Raw genomic sequence first — 27,070 nt, 5'->3', positions numbered from 1 at the left:
CCCAACAATGTGGAGATACCTGCCAAGAAGCGGGACAATATGCAGGCATTATCCTCACAAATATGGCAGGAGGGACCAGGTGCAAGGGCTCATGAGCCGCCATCTTGTCAAGGCCCACCAACACCAATCAGTACACAGCAGACCTGTGTGAAACGCTGAAAGCTACACACAGGACTGAGGCACAGCTCAACAGCAGAGTGTTTATCTACTGGGTGTGAGGCCCATACTTAGTAACGGGAGGGGGGAAAGTCATTGATATTATAGCCACAGGGAAAAAGGAAAAACAGCTAAATGATGGCCAAATAGCTCCCCCAAGTCTGGGGAGGTGGCTCAGCGGGTAAAACGTTGCCATGCAAGCCTGGTGACTTGAGTTTGAATTCCCAGAACTCACCTAAACGCCAGGCATGGGAGGACAGACGTGTAATCCTAGCAGTGAGAGGTAAAGACAGGAGGACCCTTTGCACCTAACGGCCAGGCAGTAAGCTCCAGGTTAAGTGAAGACTGTCTCAAGAAATAAGGTGGTAAGCCAGCAGGCATGGTCACACACGCCTTTAACCACAGAACTCATGAGGCAGAGAAAAGTGGGTCTCTGTGAGTTCAGGGCTAGCCTAGTCTACATAGTAAATTCCAAGGCTACATAGTGAGTTTCTGTCTGAAAAAATAAATAAATAAAAATAGGGTACAGAGTAGTAGAAGAGGATATCCAATGTCGACCACTGGCTTCTACCCAGGTGAGGCACAGACATGTGTATGCGTGCATACACACACACACACACACACACACACACACACACACACACATACATACACACATACACACACACACACACACATACACACAGCCTGTATGAAAGTCTTTTAAGATTCAGGGCTGCTGACAGATGGTGATGGCGCACACTTTTAATCCCAACACTCGGGAGACAGAAGCAGGTGGATCTGAGTTTGAGGCCAGCCTGGTCTACAAAATGAGTTCCAGGACAGCCAGGATTGTTACACAGAGAAACCCTGTCTCAAAACAAAACAAAACAAAAACAAAAAAAAGAATCAGAGCTGCCTTTTTTTTTTTTTTTTTTTTTTTTTGGTTTTTTCGAGACAGGGTTTCTCTGTGTAGCTTTGCGCCTTTCCTGGATCTCGCGCTGTAGACCAGGCTGGCCTCGAACTCACAGAGATCCGCCTGCCTCTGCCTCCCGAGTGCTGGGATTAAAGGCGTGCGCCACCACCGCCCGGCCCAGAGCTGCCTTTTATAGCACATTTTACTCAGACAAAATACTTTTACAAGCAACATAATCAGTAAAAACATGAGGGTAAAGTCATTAATAGCAGCAATTTCTAAAAAGAGTTAATCACATACAATCAGACTACATGCAAGGACTCTACAAGCAAAACCAAAACATCCATGGAGGTCAGAAGCTCAAAAATAAAGACCAACTTGATTCAAACAACAGGCAAACCCTGTTCACAAACAAGAACCATAACTGAGTAAAAGGCAGATATCTGATGGGAAAATGCAGACAAGCCATCCTCCTCACCATCACTGGAGGAATTCTGCAGGCCCCCAACGATGAACTGGTGTGCCCCTGGCCGTCCCCTCTCTCCACCCTTGATCCTTAACCTGGGAATGCTGCTTCCAAGAATCCACAGGAAGTCAAGCCCCATTCTACAAGGACATCCATCAAGTCTTGCTTAAATCAAGGCACACTACAGCAGACAACGTTTGTGTCACCCCCATGGCAGATGACCATGGCCATCCTGGGGTTCACATTCTGGGGTCAGGACCTGGGTCAGGTGTGTAGACTCTGCCTTGTGGCTGGGCCTAGCTATGGAACCCATTCAGAAAGATGAGCCCATGCCTCATAACCTCATTCAATACCTTCTCAGCTCTATCACCTTTGGGAGAAGGTTCTAGAACAGGAGAAACCAACAGCCCAGTGAGAGTGGAGTCAACAAGGACATCTACAAAGAACAGGCAGCTGGGGAAAATGATCTAGATACAGACCCATCTAAATGTCAAACTCGGGAAACCGTGGGGAGTCCCAGTGCCACGTGATGATAATGAATGACCGCTAACTGCCTTGGGTTGTATTGCCAGGTTTTTTTTGTGGGGGGAAAGGGTGAGACAATGGAACCCAAGTAGTTTCCACCAAGCCAAACCTGGCCACACCTGAGCCATGCATGCCTTGGATATTTTAAAGAGTTATCCCGAAACACACAGCTACTTGACGGCTACTCTAAGACAAGACAACAGGGCTATAGGCCACCAGCACAATCTCTCAACTTCTGTGTATCTGTAAGCTAAGCAGTTTTAAACCACGTGGAGAAGGCTAGAAAGACAGCTCATTCAGTAGTGCTTGCACAGAAGCATGAGGACCTCAGTTCAAGCCCCAGAACCCACAAAAAAGACAGGTGCAAAATCTCAGCACCGAGGAAGCAGGCAGGTGGACCCCTACTCTAAACTATAAACTCCAGGCCAGTGAGTCTTCACCTCACAAGACAAGGGAGATGCCACCTGACAAACACCCAAGGGTGACCTCTACACACATGTGCACAAATGTTCACAAGGACACAAACACATAGGTGTACGCACGCACTATTAGAGCCAATAGTGAGAGCACACATTGGTAATCTCAGAATCAGGGCATCAGGGGAGTGAGACAGGTGAACCCTGAGCTCAAACCTCCATAACAAGACCCTATCTCAAAAACAAAACAGAAATAAAGTAAGTTCCAGAGAGGGTATTAACCACCTGTCTGTATGTGCTGCCATGAAAAAGCCTAGGTCAAAATGCTGGATAGCACAGCAAGAACAAAGGGTGAGAGCACTGGGGTCACACCACACACCACAGGCGTATCTGCACACACCTCTGGGGTTGGCCACACACAGGCCCGGGGAAGGGCTGCAGCATCACCTGCTGCTCTTGCAGGGGACTGACCGACATTTGGTTCCCAGCACCCACAAGGGCATCCAACGACCTCTTGTGGTCTACACAGGCACCAGGTGTGTACATGGTGCACATACATACATGCAAGCAAAGCACTCATACACATAAAAATCTTTGTAAAAAGCATTTAAAAAAAAAAACCCACACGGCTGGCATTGATACCGTAACAACCTCAGCAATGACTCTGGATGCCCCAGCACTGGCCTTTCCGATCCCTTCCTGTACCATTTGAATGCTGAATAAGTGGATGAAACACTTAGGCTGTTTCTCTTCCTAAGGAAGGGCAGGAATCCCAGCATAGAAAGATCTGGTAGGCTGTGGATACACGAGGAAGAAGCTAAGCCATCCACTGGTGACCACAGGGTCCATGGAAACAGAGGTTCACCTCCTAGAAAGCAGGCAGAAATGTCCGGGGGGGGGGGGGGGGGGGGGGGGGGGGGGGGGAGGTGTAGGTTTAGAGAGAGCAAGTCAGCATGTCCAGTGAATAGTAAGAACTGGACAGGCCAAAAAGACTTGGAGGGCTCTGAGGAAATGCCCAAGGCAGTTCTCACCCCAAATGGGCAGCAAAAATCCATGTTCGCAGGGAAGAATCTAAAACCTTTAAGTGAAGATTAGCTGACGGACAGAAGATAAACTCAAAAAGTATTTATGAAGATTTGAATTTTCCAGAGTCTGGAGAAGGGAGAGGAATGGGCTGGCATATCAAGAGCAGGAGCCACACATGCATTCTGAAGGAGGTTAAGATGCAGAGGATGCCAGGATCAGGGACAAGAGGAGTGGTCAGCAATGTACAAAGGACAGCCCTTGAAAACAGTCAGGGCTGGAGCTATAGTTCAGTGATAAGAGCACTTGACCAGCATGTCTGAGGTCCTGGATTCAATTCCTAGTTCTACCAAAGAAAAACATCATGTAGGGGGTGGTGGAAACAGCCAGGCACCATCCCTCACAAACATGTCTCTGCCACCTTCTCTCCCACCCGCAGACCCAACGCCAGATCAGGAGACCCCGGTCAGTTTCTTTGGCAGGACATGGCCCCCTTCAGCACTGTGGTGCTCACCTGTAGAACAGCAGTGTTCACGTCTTCTTTCTCCCTCAGGCCCACCAAGCCCAATGTCCCGAATCACCTTCAGTTCTGCTGCCCGTGTATAGCTGGGTTCAGGGGTCCCTCCCAGCCTCGGCCCTTCCTGACAAGATTATGTGCATTCAGGGTGCTGTGACTGTAGATTTGGTCTTCCTAGAGAGGCAGATAGGCCACAGAATCTGCGAGAGCCTCAAATCAAGCAATTTCCTGCAGGCTCCTAACTCCTGCCAGAAGACACCAAATGATACTTCATTACACAACAGACCCAAATGCACAACTCCCTGGGAGAGCTGCCGGGTAGCTAACTGTCCAGGTTTGTTATGTCCCACTTCCTGGTGTCACAGGGCAGCTCTGGAAAGGGAGAATGAAGTACTACCAACGGTGGATGACTAGGACACAGACAGCAATTACCACAGGAATAGCTAGGGCAGGTGGGGCTTCACTGAGCAGGAAGTGGCTGCCCCACAGCACAGAACTTCACTTTCTTGCCCAACTACAACAGCTGCCTTGGTCCCTGGCACGTTCCTAAAACAGGCATGCCCTGCATTCTGAAAGCAGCACCCTGGAGATGCAGAACTCAAGACTTCAGTCCCACACCTGCAGGCTGTGGCTCTGCATGGAGGAATACACCAAGTACCACAGATGGAGGGAGTCAACCAACCTATAAGCATCGGCACTGGGGCCATCTATGTGACTGATGTTGAGGCAAATGTCTGTCTTCTAGGCCACACTGTTTCCAACAAATGACTGAAGTAAGAATAGCAAAGTTGCTGAAAGATCTAAATCAGTATCATCTTCAGTAACTGGACCAGAGATAGGTGTGACTTTAAAGTTGACCCCAAACTCAGCCACAAGACATATGCAGAGACTAAAGAGTAACTCCCAGTTTCTCCCTTCCTGTCTTCTTGCATGCACAGTAAGATATCTTAATTCAAATCCCAGGGGCTGAGAGAGCTGCTCAGAGTTACAGCACATTCCCAGCATGCATGAGACCCTGGTTTCAATACCTAATACCAAAAATAAAACATAAACAAAAAACCACTGAAAAACAAAAACTGCCCCCACACAACACTGGAGGTTGAGCCTAGGGATCCCCCCCACAACACTTAAAAGGCAAAACAAACAACAGAGTCTACAAATAAGACCTCCAAGGACTAGGAAGTGATGCAGCAGCTCAAATGGTTTGATGGGCCACCACCCTACATCACAGAGTGAACCTAGGCCTTCGAGAACCGTTTTGTTTTGTTTTTTTAAGATTTATTTTTGTGCTGGGTGTTGTGGCCCACACCTTTAAACCCAGCACTTGGGAGGCAAAGGCAGAAGGATCTGAGTTCAAGGCCAGCCTGGTCTACATAGCGAGTTCTAGGACAGCCAGAGCTAGAGAGAGAGAGACCCTGTCTCAAAAAGAGAAAGAAAGATGTATTTATTTATTTTTATGTATGAGTGTTTTGCCTGCATGTATATGTGCACCACATGCATGTGTGGTGCCTTTGGAGGTCAGAAGAAGGTGTCAGACCCCTAGACCTGGAGTTAACAGATGGTTGTGAGCCACCATGTGGTTGCTGAGAATTAAACCCAGGTCCTCTGCAAGAGCAGCAAGTAGTCTTAACCACAAAGTCATCTCTCCAGCTCCAGCCTCAGAAAATCTTGAGGGTCACGCCAAAGAAGAACAACTATAGCCAGGCATCGTAACAGGCCTGTAATCCCAGTACTCAGGCTGAAACAGAAGGATTGTGAGTTCAAGGCCAGAGAGACTACAGAATGAATTCAAGGACAGGAAGGGCAACTTACTTAGACTACGCCTCAAACAGAATGAAAAGAGGGCTGTCAATGTAGCTCAGCGACAGAATCTAGCATCAGCAAAGCACTAGATTCAACCTCTAGACTTGTAAAAAGGAAACAAAACAAAACAAAAACCCAACTCCCTACAAATCATCAGTATTTGATGTTAAAACTCAAGGTATGGGGCTGGTGAGATGGCTCTGTGGGTAAAGGTACCTGTCACCAAGACTAGTGGCCTGAGTTCAATACTAGGATCCACATGGTTGGACAGAGAACTACTTCCTGAAAGTTGCCCTCTGATCTCTACATGTATGACATGGTATACACACTCACACATGCATACACATACCCACATGCACACATCATTTTTTTTAATGTTTTAAATTCAAAGTATGTTCTCCTTAGGTTTATAAACAGATGCAAAAAAAAGTGGGAGATCCAAAAAAAGAGGAAAATATTAATTTCTAAATTATTTTTATTTTTTGAGACAAGAGTCCCTCTATGTAGCCCTATTGACCTAGAACTCGATATGGAGAACAGGCTGGCCTTGAATTCACAGGGATCTGCCTGCCTATGTTTTCCAGGTGCTGGAATTAAAGATACATGTCAACATGCCCAGCTCATTTCTAAAATTTTTTGACAAGATAAAATTTATTATTTCTATTATATCAGGTTAAGCAAGTTTTGCAACTTTTAAAGAATTGTTGCCGGGCGGTGGTGGCGCACGCCTTTAATCCCAGCACTCGGGAGGCAGAGCCAGGCAGATCTCTGTGAGTTCGAGGCCAGCGTGGTCTACAGAGTGAGTTCCAGGACAGGCTCCAAACCTACACAGAAAAACCCTGTCTCGAAAAACAAAAAAACAAAAAAAAAAAAAAATGTTGCTGAAGTCTATGCTGGAGAGGGAAAGTTAAAATGGGTGCTTTCCAATAGCCTGATAACACCCACAGTGGTCTCCTGGCATTGTCTTTCTAGAACAAATCTGACAACTCAAAGACACTACATGTGCACACACACCTCACAGTCACCCTCCAAGGATTTATCCTCAGGGTCACAATGGATTTGTAACCATTTAAGACTGACCCTGGAAGCCACAGAACCCTCAGCAATGTACACGCTCACAGCAAGAGGGCCAGGTGCCCTTCCACCTCTGTATACCAACCCCCTCGTCCCAGAACGCTGATGCCAGCAGGCCCTCCTCAACAACCTCTGCACTCCGGCCGGAGCAGCTAAAACCTGGCCCTATCCACCCCAACACCAGCTCTCTTCGCTATGAAGGGCCTGGACACTTGAAATCTGGGAGATTCCGACACCCAAGTGTCTTCGTCTCTATCCATCCACTAAGTCAGAACTGGATAGTCTAGGGACAGTACACGCAGGAAAATGAACCAAGTGGATTTGTTCTCCAAAAAGTAGCTCTCTGCCTGTGGATAAAGGCTGTGGCAGCTACCACTGGTCTGAACTACACTGTAGTTCACTTTCCATATGAATTCACCTCTTCAGTAGCAACTGTGTGCAATGCTACATGTCAAACAACCACTAAAAAGACAAAACTTCATAGTTGTATGAAAACAAGCCTAGAATGAGGAGATGTCTCTGAAGGACGACTGTGACGGTTCATCTTCATTGTTAGGTTGACTGGATTTGGAATGGCGTAGGAGTACTCCTCTGGGTATCTATTTCCAGGGAGGTTTCACTTGAGGACCCACCCTGAATGTGAGCAGCACCATCCCATGGATTGGGGCCTCACACTAAATAAAAGGGATAAGAAGGCAGGCGGCTGGCACCTGCATCCATCTTCCTGCTTTCTGACCATGGACACATGACCAGCTGCCTTAGCACCCTCCCGCACACTTTCACCGCCATGATGGTCCCTTCAAACTATAGGCCAAATAAACCTTCGTTTAAGTTGCGTTTGTCACAATGATAGAAAAGTAACTCATACAGAAAACTGATATGGAGGAATAGGCCACTGCTGTGACAAACCTGGTCCACGACTTGCAGGCCTGTGGTGTAAAGAATGCCTGGAATGCTATAAGCAAAACTTACTAGGCCATTCGGGTGGGCATTCGAAAAGACCAGAATGTCCACAGAAATGTGGCCACCGAAGGCCAGGCTCATGAAGTCTCAGAGGGGAACGAACAAGGATTCTATTGGGAGCTGAGCTAGAGGCCACCTGTGTTACGTTCTGGCAAACAATCTGGTCATGCCCTTAACATCGGAGGCCAAATTCAAAAGCAATGGGCTAAATTGTCTGGTGGAGTAGATTTCAAGACAGCATGGCATCCGGGCTGCCGCACGGTCACTGCTGACTGCTCTAAGTCAGACGGTGAGAAGGAGCATGAAGATAGAGGGCCAGGAAGATGTGGACAAAACATCTGTAAGTGAGGGGAAACCTCACACTCTGCACTGAGAAATAGGAAAAGCATCCTTAGGGCAAGACTCACTCACAGAAAGGTCCAACTGGTAAAAAGGCCAACTCCAGATGGCAAGATGGTTCAGAAGGGAAGAGCAAGTCTGGCAACCTGAGTTCAGTCCCCAGAACCCACATAAAGAGGCAAGGAGAGAAATAATTCTACAGATTTATCTATATCCTGGTATCTATGCACAACATGGCATGCATGTAGACATGCACCAATACACACTCACGCACACAATAATAATAGTGTTTTTGGTTTTGGTTTTTTTTTTTTTTTAAGAAAATGGAAACTTATTTCAAAGAGCTTGGACCGAGAACGCCATCAAATGAAAACAACTACTTTGGGAAGTATTTTCCCAAGTTTAGCTGCTAAGACACAGAAGGTCACTCCAGCCCTAGTGGAAGGGGCCATCTCCTCAAGCTGACAGCGGAACCTGACACTGTCCACAGGATGGTTTTTGCAGGCATGCAAGAGGGGGCAGGGTTGAAGTCCTTGCAAAGAGGCGGAGAGGCCACCGAATGAAGCCAGAAAGGTAAAGCCTCAGTTGCAATGGAGATCTCAAGACACAGGATCTATCAAGACCAGACCAAGGAACATCTGCCAAGGGAAGCTGCAAGCACAAAACGGAGCAGACCCTAGAACGAAGCCTCAGGTATTACAGGCAGTGGTACTAAGGGGGCAAGGCTACCCACGGCTGCTACAGCCCAGAGGACTGCATCACAAGCCCAAGACAGCAGGCATGGAGCTGCACGGTTTGGTGTTTGCCCTCCACAATTTTGGGCCTTGCACTACTGGAGTATGCAGAGGATACATAGCAACCAGAGGACAACTTGTGGGAGTCAGTTCTCTCTTCCCATCATGCAGGTCCCAGGGACAAACTCAAGCAATCAGGTCTGGCAAGCGAGCGAGCCATCTCAACAGCCAGGGTTTTTGGTTTTTAGGGTTTTGAAGAATGTTAGAAATGTTAAGATTTGAGGCTCATGTCGATGAACTATAAAACCATCTTGCCTTAGGAGATGAGCCTCTAAGGTCCAGGGATGGAATGCTCAGATTTAAAATGTGTTTGGTGTCGGGTTGGACTTGTGATAATTAATCTGCATTGTTGATATGACCAAATTTATAATCACCTAGGAAACACTCCTCGGGGCATGTCTATGAGGGTGAAATTTTCTGATTGGCAAGTCTAAGAATGCAATCTTCCCAGTAAGAAGCACAACTCCCCAGGCAGCATTAGGCTGACCTTGGGAGAAGACATTCACATTCTAAGACATACCCCCCTTACCAGGCCTCGCCAGCCTCTACGGCAGGGTCATCATGGCTCATTCTACACACAAGCTTTCCACAGGGAGGCGGGCATCCCAGAGTATCTGCAGGCACTCACCATCCCATCCACCATCACTCCTTACTCTCCTGCCCACTCCCATACCTTCCCAGATCAGCTTTCTTGTCCTTCATGGAAGAAATCCTTTGCCAAGTCAACATAATCAGCTCCTGCCATCCCCATCCTGTTTATTGGTAACTGCTTGCAGTTCATAGGGGACCGACTCAACTGCTCATCGACCTGGGCATCTGTTGGAGCAGAAACCCCTAAGCTATTTCTGTCTTCTCTCTACCCTTCCTGGTCCTCTTCCATAATGACCTAGAACTCCACTCTCACGGGTGTCGGGTCTACTGGCTATACTTTATAACTAGATTTCATCCTAAGCATCAAGTGCTTAGAAAACTTCAGTGGTGCCTCTTTCTTTTCCTTCAGCACAGGCTACAAAGTGCCTTTATGAAATGCAAACATCACATCCTACATAAAAACATGGTTAGCTACAGAAAAGGCCCACCCCTTGACTGTCCACAACCTCTGCTTCTAGCCTGAAAACAGAGAGGGCCACTTCACCTCTGCCTGGGTACTTGTGGCCTGTGAGTACGTGTGGTGGGACTCAGCTTCAGCACCAGCCCAGCCACACCACAATGGAGAACCCCAAACCAGCTGGCCTCACACTCTGGGTGTGATGGGAGACCCTGACCACCTGTCATCAGAGTGAACCGGCCCCCTTCCCCAGGGACACAGCACATGGAGAGGGGAGTGAAGAATGCAAATCTAAGAAGACAAGACTCCGAGCACGCTGACTCACTAAACACGTAATGCTCCCTGAGATTATACCGTGCCAGTAATACAGCCTCACGAAGGCACGGGGGCCAGTACCCCATTTACAAACCATTTACCAAATCTGGTTCCTCTGTGGGCATGTGCTGAGCAGCATGTCTTGTGTCAGGGCAAACACATGGAGGAGAGTCGGGGCAAACACACAGCTGGACACGACACAATCGACCCAATACCACACACGGTTGCGATTTCAGGTGACCTCTGCAAGGTCTCCCAGGGTCTGACGTGACTCCCAAGAGCAGGCCCAGGGTTTGGTGACAGGGAGAGAGGCACCGTCTGGCCCACGGGGGTCGTTCATTAAGCACAGCTGAGTCCTGAGGGCCTCAAGTCAGCGGCCAGGACTCAGCCCCTGTACCTGGCCCCACCCCAGATGCAGCTCCACTACACCTGGACACAACTCTAGCTGACGCAGCATGTCCGCCTGTATTTCTGAGGTTGTGCGGGAAAAGTCAGAAATCTAATAGTCACAGAGCAGTGAATGCTGAGAAACGCTGAAAAGGAGACAATTCGTGCTGGAAGGAGTGAAAATGATATTGCAAAAATGTATGTGACCAACACTACAGACTGCATTTTTCAGACTAAGAGCCTAGCTCTCCATACCTGTTTCAAAAACAAAAAAAGTTATTCAAAATATCCAGTAACTTCACGATAAATGTAAAGCTAAACCAACCAGCATTTCCACCGTGTGTCATTAATCACCAAATGGCATCTTTCTGAGAAAAATGTGCCCAAACAAGTAGTTGATATTCAATCCATCAAAGCTGAATTATGGCCCTCCATACTACAAAAAAAACAAAGTACTGTGCAAGTTCCATGTTGACAGCTCTCCTGTATGGAAACCCGCTAACACACAACAACCCCTTCACACATTCATTTTAACTGAGAGTTGTATTCATTTTTTATTTATTTATTTATTTATTTAAACAGTCTAGCTAGATGAAGGGAAAATCAAGACAGCATCATCCAACCACAAATAACGTGACAGGCTTCAGGTGACAGAGCTCACTGGTGCAGGGGGAGGCATCCACCTACTGGCTCTCCATCCCTCACCTCCACCCCAGTTCCTGCGTGTAAAAACGAACCACGGCCGTGCACGTACGGCCACTCTGAAACAGAGAGAAAACTGCAACCACACCAGGCTAACATGTCTGCAGCACGAAGCAACCATACTTACATCTTTTGCCATGTTACCAGATCCAGGAAATCAAGGCTGTAACTGCGTACCCTCCACAGAAGAAACCGGACTTATCTGGTAAAAGGGAAGGGGACGATTAATGAGTGAGAATGAAAAAAGAAGTTTAACAGACATCGCATTTCAAAGGAAACATCTCCCCACCAGCACGAGGCAGGGCCTCCAGGCAGCAGGGGCCTTTCTTGCACAATCCCGACAGGAGAGCTAGCCAAGCGGGTCCCACACGGGGATTCTAAGTCACCTCTCCAAATGGAAATGCTCCCTGCGGCCACCAGCAGCTCCCACTCGCAGCGGGGGCCAGACCCCGACCCTTTGCAGAGCGAGGCGCAGCCGTCAGGCTCACCCCACCTGGGCGCGCGGGCCCCGTCTGACCACAGGCCCCACCGAGGCACAAGGCCCCCCACTTGGGCACACGACACTGCGTGGCTCCGCCCGGGCCGGAGCAGGCCCTCGGGCTGCCGAGACCCCAAGATGCCGCCGACCACTCTGACAGGTGGGCTCCCGGCCGCCCGCCCGCCCGCCCGCCCCACCTGTCACTAGGCCCGGCCACCAGCCCTGCGCGCTGGCGCGGAGAAAGCCGGAGGGTGGCCAGGACCCCTGCCCGCCGCCCACGCCACGCCGCTTCGAGGCCGACTCCGGGCTGAGGCTGAGCGGCGGGCGGGATGCAGCCGGACGCGGGAACCGGGCTGGGGCGGGAACGGGGCCGCGCGCCCAGCCCGCGCCCTCCCGCCGCGGCCGGCCGGCGCCCCCGCCACACCTGGCTGGCCGGCGGGGCGCGCGGGGCGGACGACGGGGGCGCGGGGGCGCCGGCCCGGAGGTCCGGCCCTGGCGGTCCCTGCCCTGAGCCAGCGGCGCCGGGACGCGGGCTCACCCTGGGCCGAGCGTCGGGCCGGCGTGACGTGCGCGCGGCGCGGTGACGTGGGCGGCGGCGGGCCCGCTCGGCGCAGCGCGCCTGCGCGCCTTTTCGCGCCTTCGGCGCCCTCCTCCTCCTCCTCCTCCTCCTCCTCCCGCCGCTCATCTCCCGCGCCTCTCGCCGGTGCTACCCGCCCTGGGATAGGGGAGGGGCCTGTGCGCGCGTGCGCGTGTGGCGGGACTCGGCTGGAGACCGCCCGCACTGAAAAGCGCTGCGCGCGCCTAGATGTGCGCATGGAGGCCACGTGTGTGCGCGCCTCTGTGTGTACACCAAGGGCCAACTGTATGCACGTCTGTGTGCATGCGCAGGGAATAGAGGGCCACGTGTCTGCCTCTGTGTGTGTGTGTGTGTGTGTGTGTGTGTGTGTGTGTGTGTGTGTGTGTGTGTGTGTGTGTGTGTGCGCGCGCGCGCGTGCGTGCTTGTGAGAGCGTGCCAACAGAGAAAGATCTGTGGTGTGTGCCCTAGCTGCATGTACACGTAGAAGGGCCACATGTGGGCACACGTGTATATGCAGATAGTATAGCTGTATACATGTATGTATGCATGGAGTATGAGTCGTGTGTGCACGCCTGAACATATATACAGGAAACCCTCTGTGCATACATATATGTATACATATATGTCTGTCTGCGCACAGAAAACATGCGTGTGTATGTGTGTGTGTGTATACAAACAGAAGGGCCAGCTATGTGCACATGAGGAAAAAGAAGTGAGTTGTGGGAGTGCCTTAAAGTATCTGTATGTGCACCCCAGGGCGAGGAGTCTTGTATATTTACACAGAATAAAGTGAAGACTGTTGGGATGCATACACATACTGGACACTGCAGACACATGGGGATCCCTGCTACTGCTCAACTATTGACCTCCACAGCCACATGGCCTGAACTTGGGTTGTCAATGATTCAGGGCAGGAAGCAGCCTGAAAGACAGCTTGTTTGCTCCTTTCACTTCAGAATCCATCCACTTCGTCCCAGGAGGGGTCTGGTAGACCCTGAGCCCTGAAGACTCAGTCCATCTTGGAGACCACTCCTTTAGGACTAAAGTTGGAGAGCCTGGGCAGAGAATACGCCAGGCCCCCCAAATCAGTCCAAATGGTTCAGACAGAATGGCCCTACTTTCCCCGAGAATGTGCAACTGAAGAGCAGAGTGCGGTTAAGAGAACTGTTCATGCCAGTGATGGATGTTGGTGTAAGCACCCTTTAAATGTTCATATTTCCTTTAAATAAGCTAAGATGTTGGGGGCCAGGCCAATTCGACTCTTGGACTGACACGTCCTTCTCTGTTGCCTAGCTGCCTGGGTCCCAGGACTCAGTCCCACAGCCCTTCTTTAGCATCCGACTGGACTGTCATGGCTGCTGTCCTGTTGCGAACACTCTTTCGATGCTCTAAGGAAGCTGCTCCTTGCTAAGCAGAACCGTGATTCCAGAGGCAACATCCAAGACATGACTATTTCAACAGCTTGCACCAGACTTTGTGCCAGCCATCACAAGCCTTGGTAAGCTCCAGTAACCATTTTCACCCAGGACACAGGGGTTGGGGGGGGGGGGGTTTCCCTCTAGTGGCCCAGCAGAAGGACTGTGATTGGTGCAAACATCCTTGCCACAACCAATTCCTGACTATATAAACGAGATATTTGGCTCACTTTTTCAGTAAGCTGGGTGAGTCTTTTGTCCAATGAAAGCTTCTCTCGAGTGATTGTACACTTTTATTATTATTATTATTATTATTATTATTATTATTATTATTTTACAAGGTAGACTGGTAATATGAAGAAATGACAAAGGCATCCGCAGAGCAGTGACAGCCGCAAGGGGGACTCTGAAAAGTTCCAGAGCGAGTTCTGGGGCAAGACGCAGCAGAAACCGGAAGACCTCACCAGAAGGTGAAGAGCCAAGATGTAGAAGGCCATGATGAGGCAGAGAAGAGAAACGGGGGTACCAGTCGTTGGAAGAGTTCCAGGGAGTTGCCAAGCCTTAAGGGGTAACAGTCTTACTCTAGGCTTGAAAGCTCCAACAATAATCAGTTCCCAGCACGCAGCACCCATGCAGAGCTGCAGCACTAGCAGACACTACCCATGGCTGCTGATGGAAGCTAAGGATTTTGGTAGCTGCCAAGTGTCGTGGCAGCTGGTAGTTAAAGCCCAGAGTAATCTAAGCCTCCAACTTCGGTAGCTCGAGCCATAAGCTTGCTTCTAGAGCCTGGAGCAATAGGCCCTTGGCTCTCAGGGAACAGAGTTGTAAGCCTCTGGATCTGCCAGTCATCCCATAAACGTCGGGCATGTAAGGGCTGGGATTACTAGCACTAGGGAATCGTCTCCTTGCCTGATCATGTGTATCTGGGTAAAGCAGAATGACCCAGCCAGCTGATTAGTAATATAGAGGTCAGAGCTGTACCAAGTGCTGGGCTAATTAACATCTATGAAGAGCTTTGAGGAGCACAGACCAAAGGCCTCCCTCAGAAATATGCAACATATTATTACTGGACACCCCTATTTTGCATGGCTTTACAATTAACCACCTTTATGCTGACTACACCTGCTCCTGCCACTTTGGCTAAGCCCCACCTCCTTAAGCTGTCAAGCATTTAATTAACATTGGTTCTGTGTGCCAGGATTGAAATCATGCATGGAAGCTTTCAGATAGCCAGGAGTCCTCCGATTCTCTAGATTCTCTAGTTCCCCTCCCCTCCCCCAGGTAACAGGAAAACAAAAGAAAGCCACCATCCTGGTCTCAACCCTGGGAAGTGAGTGGCACCTGCCTCCCATGTGTATTTAACAGGGGCGGATTTCTTAACTCTGCCAAGTAACTTTACATGACAACCGCCTTCACTGTGGATTGTTTCGGAGAGCCATTAACTCAGTTCGCTGCAGGCTGCAGAGGGTCCTCATCGCATTCTGGGAGCCAAATTGACAGGAGTCGGAAACCAGTGCTGACCAGGCTGAACAGTGGAGCCAGAGAATGCATAGAATGGGTGGTTTGGGGGAAGCGTCACAGCGGATCGGTTTCCCGAGTTTTGCTTATAATTTGTGACAGACAGACCTGTTTCTTGGGTGATGAGTAGCCAGGAAGCACTACAATAAATGGACTTCCAATAAGACGTACTCTCCAATATGCACCTTAGTTCCTGCCGTCTTCACTGAGACAGAAATACCCGAGAGAATTCACTTCAGGGAGGAAAGATGTATTTTGACGCATGGTTTCATGGTCATCTGACCCCAAACAGAATATCATGGTGGCAGGCGGTGGTGGCGCACGCCTTTAATCCCAGCACTCCAGAGGCAGAGCCAGGCGGATCTCTGTGAGTTCGAGGCCAGCCTGGTCTACAGAGCGAGATTCAGGACAGGCACCAAAGCTACACGGAGAAACCCTGTCTCGGGGTGGCGGGGGGTGGGGGGGATATCATGGTGGAAGAAGAATGTAGCTGAGAGGAGCCGTTCGTTCTTCACCCCTTGGGAAGCGGCGATTGAAAGGGGTTCTTGTGTACCATTTCCATCCTGTGGGGAGGATTCCTAATGTTCTGAGGGAGGCTCCTTAAGCCTCAGGAAGTAGAGGCTGGAGAGATGGCTCCACAGCTAAGAGCACTTGCTGTTCTTGCAGAGGACTGGGATCCGGTTCCTAGCACCCACACGACAGCTTATGACCACCTGTAATTCCAGGTCCAGGAGCTCTGGCACCCTCTACTGGCCTCTAGGCACCAGACATATGTATGGTGCACATCCATACATGCAGGCAAAAACACACACATTCCAAAAAAAAAAAAAAAAGTCAGGAAGTAAACAACTCCAGAGCTTCCAGAAGTCCCTGATACCAGATGCACTAGGAGCCTCCCTCCCCAAGCTTATGTAAGCAGTGGGGACTGCCGAGAGACAACCAGACAAGCCCAGCGGTGTGGAAAAGACTATGACCAACTGAGCTACACATTTCAACCGTGGAGATGCCTGCAAGTTGTGCGAACAGCTCCAGGTTTCCAGTTTTCATGAGTTGTCTCTGGGGTGGGTTTTGGTGATGTAGCTGTCTTTGGGTCATGTGGGGATCTCTGCGATCTTCACAGGTCACAGAGACAAGAGCCATGGGAGACAAAGTCTGAATCCGAGTTATTTAATTTGGGGATATTTAAACACAGCACAATTTGGTGAAAACTTTTCTTGTGAAGATTAGCTCAATACCACGTACACAACAGAGCACATCTAAATCTCTTTGAGAAACAAAGCAAGCTAACTCAGAGCAGACAACTATGACGGAACTCTTCATAAGGTATGTGCGACACCTTCTGTAAAGATGGGCTCTAAAGATTGACTATATGTGATACCTTCCACAAAGATGAGTTCCATGGATGGACTAAGAAAAACCAGTTTACAAGAAGGGTCAGGAGGAGGGTCTGGTGCCAGAAAGTCTTTGGCCATGCAGATTGCGCAAACGTCATCCGGCTAGAAAACATGTCCACTCCAGCCTTCTGGGTGTAAAACAGGTTTTGCATTCCTTCCTTCCCTGGAAGGAACAACCCTTTGTGTTTAACATTCCAGGTCCCCCTGGTGCGTGTCTGTGAGCACGAAGGCCCGCATGTCCCCTCCAGGGGCATTTCTGCTCACTCATATCCTTGTAGTAACACCAGTAAAACTCACTGGCTCACCACGATGGGCTCTAGCGGGAGCCTCATTTTGTCCTGTGCTTGGTTCTCTATCTGGGATGAGCAGATGTTTTCTTCGCAACGTGTTACACAACAGGGCTACAGGAAGGAGTCGAGATGAGATTAACCCAAAGGACATGTCTCCAGTGACCTGATCCCGGGCGATAGGCCCCACCTCCTCCATTTCGCCTTCTCTCAATGATGCCATCATATTATGACTTCACTGAGGGATTAATCCACTGACTTGGTCAGAGCCCTCAGGTCTCTGGAAATGCCCTTACACATCCCCAGAGGTGTGCTTTATTCATATCCTAGGCATTTCCTAAGCCAGTCATATTGACAATCAAAATTTCCATCATGGGGCCTGAGGAGACAGTTCAGTGGGTAAAATGTTTCCTGTAGAAGCATGATGTCCTGAGTTCAGATCCCCAGCATCCATATAAAAAGCCATAACATCAATGGTTCTCACCCTTCCTAACGCTGCGACCCTTTATTACAGTTCCTCGTGTTGTGGTAACCCCCTAACCATAAAATTATTTTCGTTGCTACTTCATAACTGTAATGTTGCTACTGTTATGAATCGTAATGTACATACTTGATATGCAGGATAGTCTTAGGTGACCCCTGTGGAAAGATCATTTGGTCCCACCCCCATCCCACCCCCACTCCTGCAATGGGTCATGCCCCACAGGTTGAGAAACACTGCCATACCACTTGGGCCAGGGTTTAGGAAGAGACAAGCAGATCTCTGGAGCTCACTGGCCAATTGGTGCTGTTTCTATCACAAAGTATAAGAAATGTTAACAGGGACCCGGCCCCTGCCCCTGCCCTGGAGGATATTCCCTGTGATTAAAGAACAGCACTGTCCTTACAGCCACTGGGAGGTGTGACCTGTACCAGCTTGGGGGGTCCAGCCGATTTCTTCATTCAGCAGTCTAGTTGTTATTTTCAATATTGAAGTAAGCAATGAAAACTTGGACTGTTATTCTAAACCTGTGTGCTTTTCCCGTCTGCTCCATTTGCTCTACCTGGGAGCTGTGGTGTTTGATGCTTATATATTTATAATTGTTATATTATCTAGGTGAATCAGCTCTTACAGCAACTGGCCCTTTTTTTTTTTTGGTTTTTCGAGACAGGGTTTCTCTGTGTAGCTTTGCGCCTTTCCTGGTACTCGCTTTGGAGACAAGGCTGGCCTCGAACTCACAGAGATCTGCCTGGCTCTGCCTCCCGAGTGCTGGGATTAAAGGCGTGCGCCACCACCGCCCGGCCGCAACTGGCCCTTTTACATCATGTCTTTCGTGACCATTTTTGACATGAAGTCTATCTGTCCTAACATGGTATAACCACTCTCATCCTCTTTGGCATGAAGTCTGTCTGTCCTAACATGGTATAACCACTCTCATCCTCTTTGGCATGAAGTCTGTCTGTCCTAACATGGTATAACCACTCTCATCCTCTTTGGCATGAAGTCTGTCTGTCCTAACATGGTATAACCACTCCCATCCTCTTTGGCATGAAGTCTGTCTGTCCTAACATGGTATAACCACTCTCATCCTCTTTGACATGAAGTCTGTCTGTCCTAACATGGTATAACCACTCCCATCCTCTTTGACATGAAGTCTATCTGTCCTAACATGGTATAACCACTCCCATCCTCTTTGGCATGAAGTCTGTCTGTCCTAACATGGTATAACCACTCCCATCCTCTTTGGCATGAAGTCTGTCTGTCCTAACATGGTATAACCACTCCCATCCTCTTTGACATGAAGTCTGTCTGTCCTAACATGGAATAACCACTCCCATCCTCTTTGACATGAAGTCTGTCTGTCCTAACATGGAATAACCACTCCCATCTTCTTTGACATGAAGTCTGTCTGTCCTAACATGGTATAGCCACTCCCATCCTCTTTGACATGAAGTCTGTCTGTCCTAACATGGTATAGCCACTCCCATCCTCTTTGACATGAAGTCTGTCTGTCCTAACATGGAATAACCACTCCCATCCTCTTTGACATGAAGTCTGTCTGTCCTAACATGGAATAACCACTCCCATCCTCTTTGGCATGAAGTCTGTCTGTCCTAACATGGTATAACCACTCCCATCCTCTTTGACATGAAGTCTGTCTGTCCTAACATGGAATAACCACTCCCATCCTCTTTGACATGAAGTCTGTCTGTCCTAACATGGAATAACCACTCCCATCCTCTTTGACATGAAGTCTGTCTGTCCTAACATGGAATAACCACTCCCATCTTCTTTGGCATGAAGTCTGTCTGTCCTAACATGGTATAACCACTCCCATCCTCTTTGACATGAAGTCTGTCTGTCCTAACATGGTATAGCCACTCCCATCCTCTTTGACATGAAGTCTGTCTGTCCTAACATGGAATAACCACTCCCATCTTCTTTGGCATGAAGTCTGTCTGTCCTAACATGGAATAACCACTCCCATCTTCTTTGGCTTATTTGCACTGACCATTCCCCATTCTTTCATTCTCAGCCACTGTGTGTTCACAGAGCTTAAGTCTTTTATAGTCAGTATATACTGGGATCTGTTCTTTATCATTCTGCCAATTTGTGTTTTAGTTGAGCTTACTATTTACACATTTGTATATTTCGCCCACTAGCAAATTCATATTTACTTCATGCATTTCCTCTTTAAATTCTATTAGAAAAAGAATAAGAGTCATGTGTGATGATGGGCCATACCAGAAATTCACACATTTGGGAGTCTGGGGCAAGAGGATTGCCATGAGTTCAAGGCCAGCCTGGGCTACAAAGTGTTCTCCAGACTGACATGGGCTTCAGTCTATCTGCCTCTAAAGAAAAAAAATGAAATTAAAAATCAAACCACATGAGGGTGGAGAGATGCCTTGCTAGTTATAAGTACTGCTGCTTTTCCAGAGGACCTAGGTTCCATTCCTAGCACCCACATGCTATCTCACAACCATCTGTAACTCCAGTTCCAGGGAATTCAATGCCCTCTTCTGACCATCGTGGGCATCAGGCATTCATGTGGTGCACATACAGAGATACATGTATGGGCAAAACACCCATACATATAAATTTTTTAAATTAAAAAGACCAAGCCATGCTGGGAGGTGGTGGTACATGTCTTTAATCCCAGTACTCAGGAGGCAGAGGCAGGTGGATCTCTGAGTTCCAGCCCACCCGGGGAAATGCAGAGAAAGCTTGTCTTGAAAGACCAAAACAACCAACTAAACAAACAAGCTACAAAGTCCCTCAGCATTTTCATTTTTAATCTGAAGAACATCCTATCATCTCCCCTATTTTTAAGTTTTCTGTGTATACATGTATGCCTGTGTATATGTGTGCAGGGACCTGCAGAGGTCAGAAGAGGATCTGGAATCCCCTAGAGCTGGAGTTACAGATAATTGTGAGCCACCAAGCTATCCAGTTCTCTGGAAAAGCAGCAAGTGCTCTTAACCAATGGACCACCTCTCCAGCCCCCACATCCCTTACTTTTGAAGAACAGCTTTGCCAACTATAGAACTCTTGATTGGCAAGTCTTGCTTTTTTTTCCTTTCAGAACTTGAAATGTGCCAACCTGCTGCCTTCTGTTCTCGATGTTTCTGATGAGATGCCAAGCCTATGGAGGTTCCTAGTAAGGGACAACTCACTTCTCTCTTGATGATTTATTTATTTGCTTTTGTTATTTGGGTTTATGTGTATTGGTGTGGGTCTCTGAGTTTATGCTATACAGAGTTCCTTGAGCTTTGGGCCTTTGGAATATATAGATTCATGCCTTTCATCAAATAATGACCATTTGAAATTTATCCTAGATATACAGAGATAGCCCTGTCATTGACAAATGAAGGGATAAACAAAATGGGATATATGCACACAGAGACTATATTCAGCCATATAAAGTAATGGGATTCTGACACGTGCTATCATATGGTCGGAACTTAAAAACATTATATTATAAAATAAGCCAGACACAAAAGGATAAATACTGTGTGAGTCTACTAACATAGGTAAATTCAGAATCACTACTAGCACTGTTGGTAGTAAGAAATGTGTAGTCACTCCTTGTAATTGCAGAGTTTCTGTTCGCAATGATGACAATGTTTGAGGAACAGATAATAATGATGTTTATGCAATATTGTAAATTGACACTAGTTAATTGTACACTTAAAATGATAAGCTTCGGCTGTGTGTGATAGGGCATGCCTTTAGTCTCAGCACCCGAGAGGCAGAAGCAGACTAGTCTCTTAGTTCGAGGCCAGCCTGATCTACATAGTGAGTTCCAGGATATGATAATGGCATTTTTATCAGGTAATATTATTCTCATACTTACAAGAGTGTGGTGACGAAATTAGGTACAGCGTCATGATACTGACAATTTATCTTCAAATGGTTCAGATAAAGCATAATAATTTCTTAGAATGTGAGTATTTGAGCCAGGCAGTGGTGGTACATGCCTTTAATCCCAGCACTCGGGAGGCATGAAGCAGGTGGATCTATTTGAGTTCGAGGCCAGCCTGGTCTACAGAATGAGATCCAGGAAAGCCAAAACCCTGACTCAAGAAACAAAATGAAACAAACAAGTAAGGAAGAGGGAGAGGAAGGAAGAGAGAGAGAGAGGAAGAGAGAGAGTGTGTAAAGAATGTGGATATTTTATGATTCAACCTCTTCTTTATAGCATAAATCAGGAAGTCCCAAACAGTGCGCTAAGACAAGAAAAAGGATTGGGCAACATGGCTTAGTGGATCAAAATGTTACCTTGCACAAGCCTGACTCTCTGAGTTCAGCCCCCAGAACTCCAAAAGCCAGATGCAGCGACTTGGGTCTGTAATCCCACACTCCTGCAGTGAGACAGGAGGGAGGAACAGGAAGTCACCCAGAAGTTCACCAGCAAGCTAGCCTCAATAAGAGAGAGACAGCGGCAGATTCTTGAAAGTTGTCCTCTGACCTCCACATATGCACCCTGGCATGCCATGCTCTCATTCATGCATATCCGTCATACACCCACACCAACATGGTGGGGGATAGACTACCAAAAACGTTTGACAGGATAAGAAAAAGAAATCGGAAGGCATCAATATTGAATAGGAAGACATATTTATTCTCAGATGATTGCACCTGCGGGAAATCAAAAAGTCTATTACAGCTAATCAGTAAGTTTAGCAGTTTCTGTGATACGAGATCCATTCATGGAGCCAGAGTGTAACTCAGTGGTGGAGCACTTGCCAAGCATACATGAGGCCCTGGGTTCCTACTCCACTGTAGCAAATTGATCAATCAATCAGTCAATAATAAAATAGCTTATATTTCTATAGAACAATAATCTATTGTAAATGTATTTTAAATATAGTTAATAATAACATGAAAGAAATCTAATTGAAATGAATTCAGATTTGCAAAATTCCATAGATTTAAAAAATACAAAACATTGATTTTAAAAAAATCTAAATACAAATACCAACCACATCGATGGATTTGGAGACTATGCTGTTAAGTTCCATGTTAGCGGTTCCATGACATTTCAACAAAAAGTCTCAGCATTTTTTGCTATAACTTGGCAATCTAGGTTTTTAAGAGCTAGGTGTGGTTCTATATACCTTTGATCCAAGGTGGGTGAGAGTGACGTGGGAAAATGGTGAGTTCAAGGCCAGCTTCGGCAACGTAGGGAGACCGTTATCTCAAAGCAATAATATGCCTTGTTTTCTTTTCTAATGGCATCGCTGGTGATTGGCTCTGGGACCCTGAACACGCTAAGCACATTGCTAAGCTATATCCCCAAACCCACATTGTTTTTAGGACAGATTCAGAACATCTACCCTATGGCCATCCATCCATGGAAACAGTGTCTTCCCGGTAGGTAGCCTCAGAATGGTACATTTGTCACAATCAGTGCCTACACTGACCTGTAATTATCACACAGAGTTCATAGTTTGTATCAAGTTCTCCTCGTTTTTTGGTGGTGGAGGACAGCGGTTTTCTCTGAGATGGTGTGTCAGTATGCTGTCCTGGCACTGGTGATGTAGACAGGCTGGCCTCAGACAGAGATCGCCCTCCTCTGCTTCAAGAGTGCCAGAATTAAAGATATGCACCACCAAGCCTGGCAGGTTCTAATCTTGCTGTTATATACTCTTGAGTTTAGACAAACACACACCGGCATGGAACCACCACTACGCCATACTTAACAGTTTCATTAAAACCATTCACTGCCCTAAAAGTCCTCTGTGTTCTGTCAACCCCCTGCCCACCCTCACACACCATTTCCCCGAGCCCCACAGACCTTTCTACTGTCCCAACAGTTTTGTCTTTTTCAGAATGTCATATAGTTAGAATGAGACGATATGCAAAGTATGCAACATTTTTGAATTGGCTTCTTCACTTAACATCACTTAAAAGTTCCCTTGTGTATTTCTACAACTTGATCATTCTTGTTTTTGATTTTGATTTTGTTTTTAGTGATGACTGTTCCACTCTCTGGATACATCACAAATTATTGATTCATTGAAGGTTCTGGGTTGAGTTTTGGCAGTTATGAAAATCTGCTCAAAACCACCATGTGCGGATTGTTATGTGGACACACATCTCAGTTCACGTGGGTAAATGCCAGATAACTGCTGGGTTGGAGGGTCAAAGTATGCTTGGTTTGAGCAGAAACTCCAAACCTTCTTTGAAAGGAAGTCAAGTCCTCTTTGTGTGTATTCAGTCTACATAGCTGGGTCAGGGAAAGTACAGATGACAGGAACAGGGGCACTGCGGGGAAGGGATTGCAAGATGGAACCTCAAGATTAGATTCCATCCTAACTAGCAAACACGAATGTATCTCAGATCTGATAATTGGGTCAGATGCATGCTTGAAAAGCTGAAAATAGAAATCACTATTCTACTTGACACCTATCATGGCCGGCCGGCAATGCTGAGGTCATGTTTCTACAGTCTCACAGATAAAACTACTGCAGCAAAACGTCAAGCAAAAAAAATTAAGAAATTCTTATATTATGCGCTCACTGTTTGTATTGTGAGAGTATGAGGAGCTGGAAACCAGTCTCAGGTGAACCCCCAGGTCACCTAGTTACTCTGTGCGTGTGTGTGTGTGTGTGTGTGTGTGTGTGTGTGTGTGTGTGTGTGTGTGTGTGTGTGTGCTGGAGCCAGGGGAACCTATCCAAAGGTATCTGTTCAGAAACCTCCCAAGAATGGAGGCAATTGTCATGCACCCCTGAGCTTCAGCTCCCACAGTTCGGTCCCGTGCACTTTTCAGGTCAAACAGACCAATGGTTGCTTGGCTGAAATGAGTAACAAAGGTGAAAACTGGCAACCTTAGGGTCATAAGCAGTTCTTCGTGGTGCTGGTGAGCACCGACTGAGATACAGCCAGAGCTTTGGGGCTGGACTGGCTTGGTTGCCTGCCGGTCACAGAAACCCATCCTTTTCAGTCTGTCTGCCATGCTCTGGGCAAGTTTACTTCTACATCTTTGACCTCTTTTTTTTTTTTTTTAAATAATTTTTTTTTAAAGATTTATTTATTTATTATGTATACAGCATGTATCCCTGCAGGCCAGAAGAGGGCACCAGATCTCATTACAGATGGTTGTGAGCCACCATGTGGGTACTGGGAATTGAACTCAGGACCTCTGGAAGAGCAGACAGTGCTCTTAACCTCTGAGCCATCTCTCCAGCCCCCATCTTTGACCTCTTAACTCTATAATGTATCTGTAGTCTACCTTTCAAGAACCAATTTTTTGGGAAAAAGAGTTCCCAGCACCAGTTCAGCACCATCAGGATAGGATAATTTTAAATCAGATGCTATCTGTGTTCAGCTGGGACATCCTGTGCCCATTGTCCTGCTTCTCTGTGATGTCATTACACAGTAAATCCCCTTCAGTGAATGGTCTGTCTCCCCCTTCCTTCTCCCTGTATAAAGCAGTATTCTTGCCACCCAGTCCAGCCAGGCAGGAGACATCCCTGAACACTGTGCCTTGCGTCTGTCCCTCCAGGCCAGGGTCCTCCTCCCTACTTAGAGGAGCTAGCTGCCGTAGCTATCATCCCTTCTCCTCCAGAACATGAAGTCCTTTGGGAGGGGTCCTGTCATCATCACCAGGCCCCACAGCCACAGTAGGAGTGTGCCTACAGCCATCTTCCTCTTTCCCCTACATTCCACGCTGAAGTCAGCTCCTCCCAGGCCTTTCTACACACATCTCTCTTCCCCTTCCCCTTCTTAGTGGGGTCTCCAACTGTTCCAAGAGTCTTGACTTTTCTAGAACCCATGTCAAGAAGGCTAGTGAGTCAGCTCCATTCCCTCAGTTACTCAAGACCCGCCCAAATGGGTGACAGGAAGACATTTCCGGCTCTGAATCCATGCAGCCCTGTCTTGACTAGTGTTGAGCATGCCAAGGTGACATGGGCTGGTGGAAACTAGGGAAACCACACATAGTGTCCTTCCTACCACCACCCCATCTTCTGGGGACACAGGACCTTGGACGCATGTGCCTCCACACCTGCAAGTGGAGGAGCAGCATTTGCCACAGTAGATACCATGGCATCATTTTATTCCGAAGATTGATGCCCTGCCGCTGATGACCAAGCTCTTGGAAGGCGGTGACAATGACCTCTTCGAGTTCTCTCTTCTGGACCTCACACTGTCCCTTCCCAGTCGGTCTCGCCAAGCAACCAACCTTTGCCTCCTTCAGATGTCACAAAGCATTCTAGTCACATGTAGCAGCCACTGCACCAGCATGCTCCTTTATCCAGAGCACACGGGTCGGGGGTGGGGGCGGGGGCGGGGGCGGGGGCGGGGGCGGGGTGGAATCGGCAAGCTGATGCCGCTTAGAAAGAAGAGCAACACCATTTTCTAAAAGCCCGTTTATATTGTTCTCCATTTAGAGAAGACACAGTCTATTCCAACTGACTTCAGTGGTTTAATTTATATTACTATAACCCATAATATGCATACATAATACATAATCACACCTAATATTCTGTCTCTCTACCTTGGAGTATGACAGTCAATTTGTCCTTAAAACCAGTATTTATGGGGAAATTCTTGTTAAAAGTAACAGCATACATATATATATGTATATACATACATATGTTCCACAGTATACATATATATGTATATACATATATATACATAATTGCAACTGTCAACTAAAAAAGAAAATACATGCAATTGAAAAATAAAGTACCTACTATGTGTGAATGTTTCCGTACCCCAAATTCAGGTGTTAACAGGCTTAATCCCCAATACAGTGTTGGGGGCCAGGAAAGTTTAAATCAGGGAGGACCCACTCTCATAGATGGATTAATTACGATATAAACAAGCTCCTGGGAGTGGACTCTCCCTCTGCCACTCTTCCCTCCTGGAAATCCCCTCTGCAGCACACGCCCCAGGGCACCCTCCCAGAGGCAGAGGGATGGAGCCCTCCTTCCCTTGACCCTGTGCTTCCCAGCATCCAAAACTAAAAGACTAAATTCCAGTTCCTGAGATTATCCAGCCACAGGCCTGTGTTACAGTCCTGGAGAGACTGAATATGCCCCTCAGGGAAGCTCTGGAAAGGGCCAGGTCTTCATTTCTAGGGCACCTAATAACTAAAACATACCAGTTAAACTCCAAAGTTAGAACTTAAACATTTTTTAAACACATTCATTTGGTCTTTGAGAACTAAATGATGACACATGAATGATCCTATAAAAAAAAAAAAGTCTGATGGGGCTGGAGAGGTGGCTCAGTAGTTAGAGCACTTGTTGCTCTTGTAGAGGACTCCGGTTTTGTTCTCAGAACCTACATAGTGGCTCACAACCATCCATAATCTAGGTCCATGGTATCTAAGCCCCTTCTTCTGACTTCCTCAGGCGTCAGGAACACACACGGTGCACATACATTCATATAAATATACATACATACATGCAGCAAACACTCATACACATAAGCAAATCTAAAGTTAAAAACACATTGGCTAGGTTTTGTGCAGTGATGAGTCCAAC

General features: G+C 47.6%; 1 protein-coding gene and 1 long non-coding RNA gene across 9 annotated transcripts in view; one reads left to right on the top strand and one right to left on the bottom strand.

Annotated features, from left to right (window-relative positions):
* Positions 1-12,488, bottom strand: part of Tfdp1 (transcription factor Dp-1) — a 44,579-nt gene extending 32,091 nt beyond the window's left edge. For 2 of the 7 annotated variants that reach the window (XM_052751709.1, XM_052751712.1), the window contains exons 1-2: positions 12,326-12,432; positions 11,551-11,625 (exon numbers count right to left, since the gene is read on the bottom strand). In XM_052751709.1, coding sequence (XP_052607669.1) covers positions 11,551-11,562 — 12 coding nt within the window. In that variant the 5' untranslated portion in view covers positions 11,563-11,625; positions 12,326-12,432. The other 5 variants (XM_052751708.1, XM_052751710.1, XM_052751707.1 and 2 more) reach the window with 5 other exon arrangements.
* Positions 12,489-12,596: 108 nt separating this feature from the next.
* LOC128119356 (uncharacterized) lies at positions 12,597-15,648 on the top strand. 2 transcript variants are annotated; one of them, XR_008221511.1, is made up of 3 exons: positions 12,597-13,669; positions 13,772-13,976; positions 14,239-15,648. It is a non-coding gene; the product is annotated as an uncharacterized LOC128119356 (long non-coding RNA). The 2 variants fall into 2 exon arrangements; XR_008221510.1 differs by having other exon boundaries at positions 14,235-15,648.
* Positions 15,649-27,070: the final 11,422 nt, after the last annotated feature.

The sequence above is a fragment of the Peromyscus californicus genome, unplaced genomic scaffold, assembly GCF_007827085.1.
Source record: "Peromyscus californicus insignis strain IS unplaced genomic scaffold, ASM782708v3 Scaffold_23__1_contigs__length_62951481, whole genome shotgun sequence".
Lineage (NCBI taxonomy): Eukaryota > Metazoa > Chordata > Mammalia > Rodentia > Cricetidae > Peromyscus > Peromyscus californicus.
The sequence above is the reverse complement of the archived record's forward strand: the minus strand, read 5'-3'. Positions and strand labels throughout refer to the sequence as shown.